The sequence below is a fragment of the Zophobas morio genome, unplaced genomic scaffold (genome assembly GCF_036711695.1).
Source record: "Zophobas morio isolate AGI-343-1 ecotype UQ-CSIRO unplaced genomic scaffold, CSIRO_AGI_Zmor_V1 ptg000010l, whole genome shotgun sequence".
NCBI classification, from domain to species: Eukaryota; Metazoa; Arthropoda; class Insecta; order Coleoptera; family Tenebrionidae; genus Zophobas; species Zophobas morio.
In genome coordinates this window covers 5,582,203-5,597,363 of record NW_026972115.1, presented here as the reverse complement: position 1 = coordinate 5,597,363, position 15,161 = coordinate 5,582,203, and the positions used below count along the sequence as shown (strand labels likewise).

Here is a 15,161-nt window from a genome sequence, read left to right as displayed (position 1 = left end):
ATCTTTAAATTTCTCTCAAAAATAAGCGTCATGTGCCCCTGATATTCTTTAAACCACTTCAAAGCCAAAACAGCCAGTGCCTCTGAGATTCTTTAAATTTCGTTTAAAAACAAACGTTAGTGCCCCTAAGTCTTTAAACTAAAACAAAGAACCCCCGAGAATTTTTAAACATCTTTCAAAAACAAACGTCAAGTGCTTCTAAGACTCTTTAAACTAACACAAAAGACCCCCGAGATTCTTTAAATTTCTTTCAAGACAAACGTTAAGTGCCTCTGAGTTTCTTTAAACGTCTTTCAAAAATAAAACCCCGGAGCGTTTGAGATCTTTAAAACTTTCAAAGACAAAACAATGAGTGCTTCTGAGATTCTTTAAATTTCGTTCAAAAACAAACGTCAGTGGCCTTAAGTCTTTAAACTAAAACAAAGACCCCCCGAGAATCTTTAAACATCTTTCAAAAACAAACGTCAAGTGCTTCTAAGACTCTTTAAACTAACATAAAGGATCCCCGAGATTCTTTAAACTACATATTTCAAAGATAAAACAGCAAGTGCCTCTAAGATTGTTTAAATTTATTTCAACAATAAGCATCAAGTTTATTTAAAATCTTTCAAATGGGTGCGTTAAAGATTGTTTAAATTATTTATAACTTAAGGTATTAGGAACCTCCAAAATTCTTTATTATTTTTTTAACAAAGCAACAATTGCTTAAATAGTTATAAAAAAGATAGAAAAAATGTAACGAATAACGCATGTGTTTTATTAATCCATACTGTTGTGTACGACTGATATTTGATAGAGTTGTTTAAAGGCGTAAATTTTACTGTCAAAAATGAGGTTAGACCATTCTGGGTTGTCCATTGTCATCAATTTATTTTAGACGTGCTCCACGATATTTACAAAAAATCAAACGAACACTCGATATGTAAAAATTTTGATAATATCAAAGATGACGTAAGTCAGTTTTGTAGTTTTAATTCTAGTTCTATTGAAAAATGTATTAATATTTTATCTATTCAAAAACAGTTTACATTCAGTGTAATTTTATTTGCATCGCAAATGCAATAAAAACACTGGAATCCAAAGGTCGTATTTTTAAGTGAAAACGTAAACATGTTACAATCAAATATTACTGTGTGTGGAAAAATGAGAAAAAAATTGCGAATTTGACACGATTTTTTTTGACGATAAACTCAGTATTACATTCCTAACATTGATTTTTGTTCCAGGTCAAAAGTGTCCACAAAACGGAAACCTGCATGGATAAAACCCGGAACCATGGCCAGCGCAGGTAAAAAATCTCTTTGGTAACAAAATCCGGACACTTTTCCGTAATTTTTCGAAACTAAATCAATTAATCACAACAGCGGGAGTCACGAGTTGAAAAGCACAGTGGAAACGTACAATTTTATTTACTTTCCGCGATAAAATAGAGTCACGTGTGTTATATGGTGATACCATTTCCGCAGACGATGATTTTCATTACAATGAGACATTCAATTAAACGCCATATAGCAGCGCGCCCATAAAATACCACAATAATTTTAAATTGCTCGGTTCACACTGTTCTATTGCAATAATGGAATATGATTCTCTTGTAATAACGTCGTTACGGCTTCACAGTACAATGTGTAGCTATCTCCCATTAAATTCCGCTCTTCCACTAATAGCAAGAATTTCGCCGCAGACGAGTCGTATCGGCGCAAATATTTTACAATTAAACAAATGTAAATATTGATGCTGAGCGAGAGTAAAAAACAAATGATACGGGTTTGTTTGCGTAAATTGCCGTGTTAACCTAACGCACAATTGTGCATATCGCCACGATAAATGAAAATAAATACTAGTAATATTGACACAAATTAGCCCGTTTGTTCCAATAATGATTAAGTTTGGTAAATAAATTGAGCAGAATTGATCACGGATGAACCTTTGGTTCGGTTATTGCCGGGCGAAAAGTGAATGAATCGCTGACCCACGATGCAGATAAACAGCATTTATTAGTACGCCGCTACTGGATTTATTTTTGCCGGAACAAAGAGGATAATTAGTGGGTGTTTAAAGTGAACATTTTTCACGCCGGTGTTCTTCTTTATCCGCGGTGAATTAATCACCGAAGCGCGGATTATGTGCGTGTTCTTCCGAAAATCCACCAAAATAAAACTCGTCGGATTGACATTTCGTTGTTAAACGTCACGTCGAGCCGCAGAATAAGCGTCTGCGAGCAAATAACGCCGCCTTCCCGGAATTTCCTTAAACATATACAATTTTATTCACTTCATAATACGTCGACATTGAGTGCGGGATTTGCGGAATCGAGTTTCGCCCTATTCATTTTCTTTTTTATGGTAAAATCCAGAAGGAAACTACTCCATTTTTATTGTGTCAGTATCTGTTTCCATTCTCTTTGTTATGATGTCAGTGATTTCGTGTTCTGTCTAATCTTGTCAGCCCGCAGCTTCGCCTCCGGCGGCTTTTAAGGATACATCATGCGAATACAGCGGCGAACCCGCCCTCCAACGAAAATTTCTCATCTTAATGAAAAAATTTCGCTACACACACGTGGCGTTATACCGGCAGGCACATGATTACCTGCCTCATTCCCAAAAGGAATTTCATCAACAAAGCCCTTTTAAATTTTAATTGCGCCTAGTGCTTATTTTTTGAATTAAGCCGCTTTTAGCCCGGCTGGATGTTGTTTTAATGCTGGCCGGGGTAAAACGCGATTTCCGGTATCGACATTCGACAAAACGGGGACTTTATTTACTTTATTAAATAATAATTGGGGTATTGGGGCCTGTCTTAGTTTGGCTGGTATGAGGTATCATCAATCTGGTCAGGGATGTGATCAGCAAAATTATTGTGATCGGGTCTTCCTCGGAAACGATGTAGCATGACGGTAATTAAACCACACTTGTAACAATAAATAATGACACTTAACAACTTTTGAAATAAAAAAATTAATGGGAGCAATCAAAATCATAATGGTTATCAGGCAAATTTTTGCTTCTCTTGAAAGTAAAATAAAACAAAAATAATAATTCAATCGAATATCCTGTAAGATCTGATATCAATTACATCAATTTCATTAAGTTTTTGTGTTATCCCATAAGTCACTTAAGGGTATTAAGATAATAATTATGAAACAATACATGCTCTAGAGTATATTTGGTTGCCTACTTAGTCTCAGAAAACAATTACCCTGTTACAAACGGCAACAGTGGACGGCCTTGACGGAAATAATACAGAGTCATCAAAATTCATTGAGAGAGTTGGCAAACCTGAACTTGAATAATTTGGTTTATTAAGTTGTATAAAAATATTAGCTGTTAGATTTGAAGTTTCAAATTTCAAAACTCAGTGGCGTCTTTTTTCGGCTTTTTTTTTTGGTAAAAACATTAGTTGTCAGATTTGAAGTTTCTAATTTTTGTCACGCCACTGAATTCATTGCCATATAAACTTAAACAAATCTGTCATAAGGTTGACAAACTTCACGACAAAAACAGGGGGTACCAACTCTCTCAATCAATTTTGATGACCCTGTATAATAAATAATATTGTACATATCACAAAAGAAAAATCTATAGGCATCAAGCTCTGATCGAGTTTAATGAATTTCACTTTATTAAAAAAAAATAGTTTAAAGACTCTTAGGAGCTTCGACGTTTTATTTATCCATAGAGCTTAAAGAATCTCAGGGGCCCCAAGGTTATATTTTTGAAAGCGTTGAGGGCTTAAAGGGTCTCAATGTTTTATTTCTAAAAGGGTTTAAAGAGTGTCAGGGGTTCTTTGTGAGAAGGTTTTAAAGAATCTCAAGGGCTCCGACGTTGTATTTGTAAAACGGTTCGAAGAACCTCAGGGGCCTCAACGTTATATTTTTGAAAAGATCCAAAAAATCTCGGGCTCCCGATGTACTATTTTCAAAAGAATTTAAATAAGCTCAGGGGCCTCAAACGTCATATTTTTGAAAGCGTGAAGGACCTAAAGAATCTCAGAGGCCCTTAACTTTTTATTTCTAAACGGATTTATAGAATCTCCAACGTTATCTTTTTGAAAGAGTGAAGGGCCGAAAGAATCTCAGCGTCTCTCGACGTTTTATTTCTAAAACGATTTATAGAATCTCAAAGGATCTCGACGTTCTATTTTCAAAAGAGTTTAAAGAAGCTCAGGGGCCCCCAATGATATGTTTTTGAAAAGGTTTAAAGAATTTCAAAAGCTCTCGACGCTCTATTTTCAAAAGATTTTAAAGAAGCTCTGGGGCCTCGAACGTTATATTCTTGAAAGCGTGAAGGGCCTAAAGAATCTCAGGGGCTCTCGACGTTTTATTTCTAAAAGGATTTAAAGAACCTCAGGGGCTCCCGACGTTCTATTTTCAAAAGAATTTAAATAAGCTCAGGGGCCTCAAACGTCATATTTTTGAAAGCGTGAAGGACCTAAAGAAACTCAGAGGCCCTTAACGTTTTATTTCTAAACGGATTTATAGAATCTCAAAGGATCTCGACGTTCTATTTTCAAAAGAGTTTAAAGAAGCTCAGGGGCCCCCAATGATATGTTTTTGAAAAGGTTTAAAGAATTTCAAAAGCTCTCGACGCTCTATTTTCAAAAGATTTTAAAGAAGCTCAGGGGCCTCGAACGTTATATTCTTGAAAGCGTGAAGGGCCTAAAGAACCTCAAGGGCTCCCGACGTTTCGTCTTTAAAGGACAGTTTAAAGAATCTCCCCCCCCCCCCATTGTTATATTTCTGAGAAGGTTTTAAATTTTTAAAAGGATCTCAAGGGCTCCGACGTTATATTTTTGAAAAGGTTTAAAGAATCTCAGGGGCCTGCGACGTCCTATTTTCAACAGAGTTGAAGGAAGCTCAAGAGCCTCGAACGTTATATTCTTGAAAGCGTGAAGGGCCTAAAGAATCTCAGGGGCTCTCGACGTTTTATTTCTAAAAGGTTTTAAAGAATCTCAAGGGCTCCGACTTTTTATTTGTAAAACGGTTTAAAGAACCTCAGGGGCCTCAATGTTATATTTTTGAAAAGATCCAAAAAATCTCAGGGGCTCCCGACGTTCTATTTTCAAAAGAATTTAAATAAGCTCAGGGGCCTCAAACGTCATATTTTTGAAAGCGTGAAGGACCTAAAGAATCTCAGAGGCCCTTAACGTTTTATTTCTAAACGGATTTATAGAATCTTCAACGTTATCTTTTTGAAATAGTGAAGGGCCTAAAGAATGTCAGGGTCTCTCAACGTTTTATTTCTAAAACGATTTATAGAATCTCAAAGGCTCTAGACGTTCTATTTTCAAAAGATTTTAAAGAAGCTCAAGGGCCCCGAACGTTGTATTTTTGAAAACACGAAGGGCCTAAAGAATCTCAGGAGCTCCCAACGTTTTATTTATAAAAGGATTTAAAGAATCTCAGGACCCCCCCCACGTTCTGTTTTTGAAAATGTTTTAAGAATCTCAGGGGTTCTAAGGTTTTAACTCTAAAATGGTTTACAGAATATCAGGAGCTCGAAGTTTATCACAAGAGCTTAAAGAATGTCAGTGGCCTCCAACGCTACATTTTTTGAGGCTTTAAGGGCTTAAAGAATCTCAGGGGCGCTCAACGTTTTATTTCTAAAAGGATTTATGGAATCTCAGGGCTCCTCAACCTCATATTTTTGAAAAGGTTTAAAGAATCTCAGGGGCTCCCGACGTTCCATTTTCAAAAGATTTTCATTCTTTAAACTCGGAGCTTCTGCTCAGGGGCCTCCAACGTTATATTTTTGAGAGAGTGAAGGGCCTAAAGAATCTCAGGGGCTCTTTAAGAGACAATTTAAAGAATCTCAGTCCCCAACGTTCTAATTTTGAAGTGGTTTAAAGAATCTCAGGGGACGCAGACGTTCTAATTTTGAAGTGGTTTAAAGAATCACAGGGGCTCCCGACGTTTCATCTTTAAAGGACAGTTTAAAGAATCTCAGGCCCCCAACGTTATACTTTTGAAAAGGTTTAAAGAATCTCAGGGGTCTCCAACGTTCTAATTTTGAAGTGGTTTAAAGAATCTCAGAGGACGCAGACGTTCTAATTTTGAAGTGGTTTAAAGAATCTCGGGCTCCCGACGTTTCATCTTTAAAGGACAGTTTAAAGAATCTCAGGCCTCCAACGTTATACTTTTGAAAAGGTTTAAAGAATCTCAGGGGTCTCCAACGTTCTAATTTTGAAGTGGTTTAAAGAATCTCAGAGGACGCAGACGTTCTAATTTTGAAGTGGTTTAAAAAATCTCGGGCTCCCGACGTTTCATCTTTAAAGGACAGTTTAAAGAATCTCAGGCCCCCAATGTTATACTTTTGAAAAGGTTTAAAGAATCTCAGGGGTCTCCAACGTTCTAATTTTGAAGTGGTTTAAAGAATCTCAGGGGACGCAGACGTTCTAATTTTGAAGTGGTTTAAAGAATCTCAGGGGCTCCCGAGGTTTCATCTTTAAAGGACAGTTTAAAGAATCTCAGGCCCCCAATGTTATACTTTTGATAAGGTTTACAGAATCTCAGGGCTCTCCAACGTTCTAATTTTGAAGTGGTTTAAGGAATTTCAGGGGACGCAGACGTTCTAATTTTGAAGTGATTTAAAGAATCTCAGGGGCTCCCGACGTTTCATCTTTAAAGGACAGTTTAAGGAATCTCAGGCCCCCAACGTTATACTTTTGAAAAGGTTTAAAGAATCTCAGGGGTCTCCAACGTTCTAATTTTGAAGTGGTTTAAAGAATCTCAGGGGACGCAGACGTTCTAATTTTGAAGTGGTTTAAAGAATCTCAGGGGCTCCCGACGTTTCATCTTTAAAGGACAGTTTAAGGAATCTCAGGCCCCCAACGTTATACTTTTGAAAAGGTTTAAAGAATTTCAGGGGTCCCCAACGTTCTAATTTTGAAGTGGTTTAAAGAATCTCAGGGGCTCCCGACGTTTCATCTTTAAAGGACAGTTTAAAGAATCTCAGGCCCCCAATGTTATACTTTTGAAAAGGTTTAAAGAATCTCAGGGGTCTCCAACGTTCTAATTTTGAAGTGGTTTAAAGAATCTCAGGGGACGCAGACGTTCTAATTTTGAAGTGGTTTAAAGAATCTCAGGGGCTCCCGAGGTTTCATCTTTAAAGGACAGTTTAAAGAATCTCAGGCCCCCAATGTTATACTTTTGATAAGGTTTACAGAATCTCAGGGCTCTCCAACGTTCTAATTTTGAAGTGGTTTAAGGAATTTCAGGGGACGCAGACGTTCTAATTTTGAAGTGATTTAAAGAATCTCAGGGGCTCCCGACGTTTCATCTTTAAAGGACAGTTTAAGGAATCTCAGGCCCCCAACGTTATACTTTTGAAAAGGTTTAAAGAATCTCAGGGGTCTCCAACGTTCTAATTTTGAAGTGGTTTAAAGAATCTCAGGGGACGCAGACGTTCTAATTTTGAAGTGGTTTAAAGAATCTCAGGGGCTCCCGACGTTTCATCTTTAAAGGACAGTTTAAGGAATCTCAGGCCCCCAACGTTATACTTTTGAAAAGGTTTAAAGAATTTCAGGGGTCCCCAACGTTCTAATTTTGAAGTGGTTTAAAGAATCTCAGGGGCTCCCGACGTTTCATCTTTAAAGGACAGTTTAAAGAATCTCAGGCCCCCAACGTTATACTTTTGAAAAGGTTTAAAGAATCTCAGGGGTCTCCAACGTTCTAATTTTGAAGTGGTTTAAAGAATCTCAGGGGACGCAGACGTTCTAATTTTGAAGTGGTTTAAAGAATCTCAGGGGCTCCCGACGTTTCATCTTTAAAGGACAGTTTGAAGAATCTCAGGCCCCCAATGTTATACTTTTGATAAGGTTTACAGAATCTCAGGGCTCTCCAACGTTCTAATTTTGAAGTGGTTTAAAGAATCTCAGGGGACGCAGACGTTCTAATTTTGAAGTGATTTAAAAAATCTCAGGGGCTCCCGACGTTTCATCTTTAAAAGGCAGTTTAAAGAATCTCAGGCCCCCAACGTTATACTTTTGAAAAGGTTTAAAGAATCTCAGGGGTCTCCAACGTTCTAATTTTGAAGTGGTTTAAAGAATCTCAGGGGACGCAGACGTTCTAATTTTGAAGTGGTTTAAAGAATCTCAGGGGCTCCCGACGTTTCATCTTTAAAGGACAGTTTAAAGAATCTCAGCCCCCCAGCGTTATACTTTTGAAAAGGTTTAAAGAATCTCAGGGGTCTCCAACGTTCTAATTTTAAAGCGGTTTAAAGAATCTCAGGGGACGCAGACGTTCTAATTTTGAAGTGGTTTAAAGAATCTCAGATGACGCAGACGTTCTAATTTTGAAGCGGTTTAAAGAATCTCAGGGGCTCTCGACGTTTCATCTTTAAAGGACAGTTTAAAGAATCTCAGGCCCCCAACGTTATACTTTTGAAAAGGTTTAAAGAATCTCAGGGGTCTCTAACGTTCTAATTTTGAAGAGGTTTGAAAAATCTCAGGGGCCTCCAACGTTCTAATTTTGAAGCGGTTTAAAGAATCTCAGGGGACGCAGACGTTCTAATTTTGAAGTGGTTTAAAGAATCTCAGATGACGCAGACGTTCTAATTTTGAAGCAGTTTAAAGAATCTCAGGGGACGCAGACGTTCTAATTTTGAAGTGGTTTAAAGAATCTCAGGGGCTCTGGACGTTTCATCTTTAAAGGACAGTTTAAAGAATCTCAGGCCCCCAACGTTATACTTTTGAAAAGGTTTAAAGAATCTCAGGGGTCTCCAACGTTCTAATTTTGAAGAGGTTTGAAAAATCTCAGGGGCCTCCAACGTTCTAATTTTGAAGTGGTTTAAAGAATCTCAGGGGCTCCCGACGTTTCATCTTTAAAGGACAGTTTAAAGAATCTCAGCCCCCAGCGTTATACTTTTGAAAAGGTTTAAAGAATCTCAGGGGTCTCCAACGTTCTAATTTTAAAGCGGTTTAAAGAATCTCAGGGGACGCAGACGTTCTAATTTTGAAGTGGTTTAAAAAATCTCAGATGACGCAGACGTTCTAATTTTGAAGCGGTTTAAAGAATCTCAGGGGACGCAGACGTTCTAATTTTGAAGTGGTTTAAAGAATCTCGGGGGCTCTCGACGTTTCATCTTTAAAGGACAGTTTAAAGAATCTCAGGCCCCCAACGTTATACTTTTGAAAAGGTTTAAAGAATCTCAGCCCCCCAGCGTTATACTTTTGAAAAGGTTTAAAGAATCTCAGGGGTCTCCAAGGTTCTAATTTTGAAATGGTTTAAAGAATCTCAGATGACGCAGACGTTCTAATTTTGAAGTGGTTTAAAGAATCTCAGGGGTTTCCAACGTTCTAATTTTGAAGTGGTTAAAAGAATCTCAGGGGACGCAGACGTTCTAATTTTGAAGTGGTTTAAAGAATCTCAGATGACGCAGACGTTCTAATTTTGAAGTGGTTTAAAGAATCTCAGGGGTCCCCAACGTTCTAATTTTGAAGAGGTTTGAAGAATCTCAGGGCCTCCCGACGTTTTATTTCTAAAAGGGTTTTAAGAATCTCAGAGGTCCCGACGTATCATCTTTAAAGGACAGTTTAAAGAACCTCAGGGGTCCTCAACGTTGTATTTTTAGAAAGGTTTAAAGAATGTCGGGGGCCCCCAGAATTTTATTTTTGAAAGGATTAAGTAATGTCAGAAGCTCCAGAAGTTTTATTTTTATGGATAAGTAAGAAAAAATCGTTACGTTGTATCGAAAATTCTAGATTGTATCAAATTTTGAAATTTTGTATTCAGGAAAATGAAGATTCGGAAAATCCTGGTTTATTTAATTTTCTAGAACAAAATGGTAGTTTTAAGAGGACGAAAAAACAAAATTTTTAAGTGGAGTGACTACGAGCCGCCACTGTGCTCAAACCTAAGCACATTTGTGGTATCAACACAAATAAACTATTATTGCTCCTATTATAATTTCCCAGCGAAGCCACCCGAGCTATTTTCGCTCCAAGTTGTCCATTTCGCTTATCTCGTGGGGGCGGCGTCGACGGCCCATCCTCGTTTTGTTTACATTTTCCATCATTCCGACAAAATCAAGCACCTCGCGTCCAGGTGAGCGAAAAGGGGATGAAAACCTTGTTTCACGCTCTAATAAAGTGTAATGGCGGGTTCGGTGAACCTCCATCGCGTCAAAATTCCCAATGTTCACATTATATTTAACCCGAATTATGCTTTTAAAAATAATAACTGGGGACTGGAATTTATGCCTTATAAAATTACTCAAGTATGCTTTTTTACGAGGTGGAGACCTGTCAAATACGCACACATGTTCGCAAATTGAGGCTAACTCCCGAGCAGAGCCCGGGTAAATACAATCGGGATGATCTCAATTCTTCCACTTGTGCCCGTCTTGTGCGCGTCAGATAAAATCAGATGTTTCGGAATATCAAATATTCGGGTTTTATGGGGGCAGCGACGCCGCCTGGAACGACCAAGGGTTATGGAAATCAAAACTTTGATGGGTTGTTAAAAATTTAAGCCGCGTTAAAAAATAATTACAAACAAATCTGCGTTTTAAGGTGAAACTAGTTGAGTGTTCGAAAAAGAAAAACGTTTATTGTAATTAATTTTCCAGGACGGATCCTTCCACATTCGCTCGGCATAAGCCCGAATAAACAAAAAAGCTTGTTAAAAACAACCCGTCCCGGTTTGAATCTCGCAAAACAAACAAGATTTGGAAAGTTGTAGTGGATTTTGATTCAGCTGTTGATAACTTTACCTAAGTTCTAAACACAGAAGCGTATTATGGCGCTTGCTATGGCTAAATTTGGAACAATCAAAGCAAGGCGGTCGTAATAATACATTATACTCGCGCAAACAATCCTAAAGTTTCCAAACTTAATTAATTTCTAAATACTTCAAAGTGGGGCGGTTAAAAGTCAACTTTCGCAAAGCCAAAAAATTAATTAAATTGACATCGGCGTCGCGACGTGCTTCACACGTTCGCCGCGCGACCGCGACCAAGTCGGCGGCGGCGTCGCGACGCTCCGCGTTAATTAACCGAAAAATAAAGCCCGTTAATTAGCGTTAATCATTCGTTCCAGTTTATTAAAATATTTGAAACGAGTCTGTACTTCTCGCTGAAAAGACTTTTCTTCAAATCTCATTAAACGGGTATTTGGGGCTTGCAGAATAATTAAGCGGCAGTTCTGAAAGAAATTCTGGCCACTCCGCCCCCGGCGAAATTCATAAACTTTGTACATCCAAATACATCGGCAGTTTTCTTCGAGTTGCTCAACTTCAACAGCCCGAAGTTTATGCAAGGCTGGGCATGATTAAATTTAACTGGAGGAGACGGCAGCGGAATTCCAAATTGGTCCGAGACAACTAAATCAAACTAGACCATATCTGACCCTGTCATTATGAATATTATGGGAGGTAGTATATTGTGGGGAAGACGTCCAGACGGCCCTGGAATTATGTGCGACCGATTTGACACCGCGTAGCGAATTGAATATGCAATGAGGGGCCCCGATTAACATAAATGCATAGGGATTAACGCTATCGGGATATTTATAAACACTGTTGTCTGTCACTCCAATAACGGGAGTCCTGTGAGCGAGGACGGACTCTGGGGGAGGGCGATCTGGACCCGGATCGATCGCTAACCGGAGGGCTACCTGCGGGCGTCCTCAAGGAGGAAGTGTCTCCAGAGCCGCCAGAATAAAGTCAAACGATAAATCGACAAGTCTAATTGAAAGAACAAACATAACTTTTAATTTGTTCGCGAAATACCGACTACGCACAACCGGGATAAAGTTCACCTTTTAATCGAAGAGTGGTTTTGATTGATTAAAGGCGAACATTTTGGCAATTTTGAAAATTCAACAAAAAAATGGGGATAAATGTTTTGTTATGTAGAGCAAAAATTGGCTCGTTTTTTGAAATTTTCGTCTTGCGTGCAAAATGGACGAAATGCATTTGGCTAATTTTCAAAAATAGTCGAAAAATGCTCAAAATTTTTATAATTTTTTTTTTGAAAAATTCCTCTTTTGGAAAAGTTGTCTAAAAATTTACAACAAATTCAAGTACATAATTCTCAACATGCTGATTCGAATTATATAGTCTGTTTATGGTTCTCGAACAAGATTTTCGAAATATCCGTTGAAAAGTCAAATTTTCTCAAAATTCTAAAAATTCCCTTACTTCAGTTGGTGATTCTCGAAAAATCACAAGGATTATTGGAGCAATGAAGCCGAAAGTTACTTCTAGAGGTCCAAAGACACATGAAAATGTCTTTGGCTAATTTCCAAAACTAGTCGAAAGAGGGTCAAAATTTTTATAAGAGGACAGTATTGAAAAATTCCTCTTTTGGAAAAGTTGTTTAAAAATTTACAATAAATTCAAATACATAATTCTCAACATGTTGATTCGAAAAATATAGTCTGTTTATGGTTCTCGAACAAGATTTTCGAAATATCCGTTGGAAAGACAAATTTTCTCAAAATTCTAAAAATTCCCTTCAGTTGGTGATTCTCGAAAAATCATAAGGATTGTTAGAGAAATGAAGCCGAAAGTTACTTCTAGAGGTCGAAAGACACATGAAAATGTCTTTGGCTAATTTTTAAAAAATAGTCGAAAGAAGGTCAAAATTTTTATAAGAGGACAGTATTGAAAAATTCCTCTTTTGGAAAAGTTGTCTAAAAATTTACAATAAATTCAAAAGCATAATTCTCAACATGCTAATTTGAAAAATATAGTCTGTTTATGGTTATCGAACAAGATTTTCGAAATATCCGTTGGAAAGTCAAATTTTCTCAAAATTCTAAAAATTCCCTTACTTCAGTTGGTCATTCTCGAAAAATCACAAGGATTATTAGAGAAATGAAGTCGAAAGTTACTTCTAGAGGTCGAAAGACACATTAAAATGTCTTTGGCTAATTTTCAAAAATAGTCGAAAGAGGATCAAAATTTTTATAATAGGACAGTATTGAAAAATTCCTCTTTTGGAAAAGTTGTCTAAAAATATCCAATAAATTCTAATACATAATTCTCAACATGCTGATTCGAAAAATATAGTCTGTTTATGGACATCGAACAAGATTTTCGAAGTATCCGTTGGAAAGTTAAATTTTCTCAAAATTCTAAAAATTCCCTTACTTCAGTTGGTGATTCTCGAATAATCACAAGAATTATTAGAGAAATGAAGTCGAAAGTTACTTTTAGAGGTCGAAAAACACATGAAAATGTCTTTGGTCAATTTTCAAAAATAGTCGAAAGAGGGTCAAAATTTTATAAATTGAAAAATTCCTCTTTTGCAAAAGTTGTCTAAAAATTTACAATAAATTCAAATACACAATTCTCAACATACTGATTAGAATTATATAATCTGTTTATGGGTCTCGAACAAGATTTTCGAAATATCCGTTGGAAAGTCAAATTTTCTCAAAATTCTAAAAATTCCCTAACTTCAGTTGGTGATTCTCAAAAAATCACAAGGATTATTAGAGAAATGAAGCCGAAAGTTACTTCTAGAGGTCGAAAGGCGCATGAAAATGTCTTTGGCTAATTTTCAAAAATAGTCGAAAGAGGGTAAAAATTTTTATAAGGGGACAGCATTGAAAAATTCCTCTTTTGGAAAAGTTGTCTAAAAATTTACAGTAAATTCAAATCCATAATTCTCAACATACTGATTGGAAAAATATAGTCTGTTTATGGTTCTCGAACAAGATTTTCGAAATATTCGTTGGAAAGTCAAATTTTTTCAAAATTCTAAAAATTGCCTTACTTCACTTGGTGATTTTCGAAAATTGACAAAAATTATGGGAAAATGAAGCCGAAATTTACTTCTAAAGCTCGAAGGACACATGAAAATGTCTTTGGCTAATTTTCAAAAACAGTCAAAAGAGGGGGAAAATTTTTATAAGGGGGCAATATTGAAAAATTCCTCTTTTGGAAAAGTTGTCAAAAAATTTACATAATTCTCAACGTGCTAATTTGAAGAATATAGTGGGTTTATGGTCCCGAAGAAGATTTTCGAAATATTCGTTGGAAAGTCAAATTTTTTCAAAATTCTAAAAATTGCCTTACTTCAATTTATAATTCTCGAAAAATGACAAAGGTTATGGAAAAAATGAAGCCGAAATTTACTTCCAAAGCTCGAAGGACACATGAAAATGTCTGGCTAATTTTCAAAAATAATCGAAAGAGGAGGAAAATTTTTATAAGGGAGCAATATTGAAAAATTCCTCTTTTGGAAAAGTTGTCTAAAAATTTACAATAAATTCAAAAGCATAATTCTCCACGTGCTAATTTGAAAAATATAGTGTGTTTATGGTCCCGAACAAGATTTTCGAAATATTTGTTGGAAAGTAAAATTTTTTCAAAATTCTAAAAATTGGCTTACTTCAATTGGTAATTCTCGAAAAATCACGAAGGTTATGGAAAAAATGAAGCCGACATTTATTTCTAAAGCTGGAAAGACACATGAAAATGTCTTTGGCTAATTTTAAAAAATAGTCGAAAGAGGGGGAAAATTTTTATAAGGGGGCAATATTGAAAAATTCCTCTTTTGGAAAAGTTGTCTAAAAATTTACAATAAATTCAAAGGCATAATTCTCAACGTATTAATTTGAAAAATATAGTGAGTTTATGGTCCCGAACAAGATTTTCGAAATATTCGTTGGAAAGTCAAATTTTTTCAAAATTCTAAAAATTGCCTTACTTTAGTTGGTGATTCTCGAAAAATGTCAAAGGTTATGGGAAAAATGCAGCCGAAAGTTACTTCTAGAGGGCGAAAAACACATCAAAATGTCTTTGGCTAATTTTCAAAAATAGTCGGAAGAGGGTCAAAATTTTTACAAGCGGACAGTATTGAAAAATTCCTCTTTTGGAAAAGTTGTCTAAAAATTTACAATAAATTCAAATACATTATTCTCAACATGCTGATTCGAAAAATATAGTCCGTTAATGGTTCTCGAAGAAGATTTTCGAAATATCCTTTGGAAAGTCAAATTTCTTCAAAAGTCTAAAAATTACCTTACTTCAAATGGAGATTCTCGAAAAATGACGAGAGTTATCAGAAAAATGAAGCCGAAATTTTCATATTGAGCAAGGTAAGACATTGGAAAACCGCTAAAAATGAATCAAGTGGCGAATAAAACATTTTCAAAATGGATAAAAAAAATCAGTGACACAGGGTATTCAAAAATAATTTTAAAAAGTTTGTAAT

At 36.4% G+C, this 15,161-nt stretch overlaps 1 protein-coding gene across 4 annotated transcripts in view; it reads left to right on the top strand.

The window, feature by feature from the left end:
• LOC135126003 (uncharacterized) overlaps positions 1–15,161 on the top strand; it is a 196,615-nt gene that overhangs the window by 89,034 nt on the left and 92,420 nt on the right. For all 4 annotated transcript variants that reach the window (XR_010279988.1, XM_064051792.1, XM_064051791.1 and 1 more), the window contains one exon: positions 1,227–1,288. Coding sequence is in view for 3 of the 4 variants with exons in the window: in XM_064051792.1 (XP_063907862.1) it covers positions 1,227–1,288 (62 nt within the window). In the remaining variant the exon portion in view is untranslated. The remainder of the gene's footprint in view (positions 1–1,226; positions 1,289–15,161) is intronic.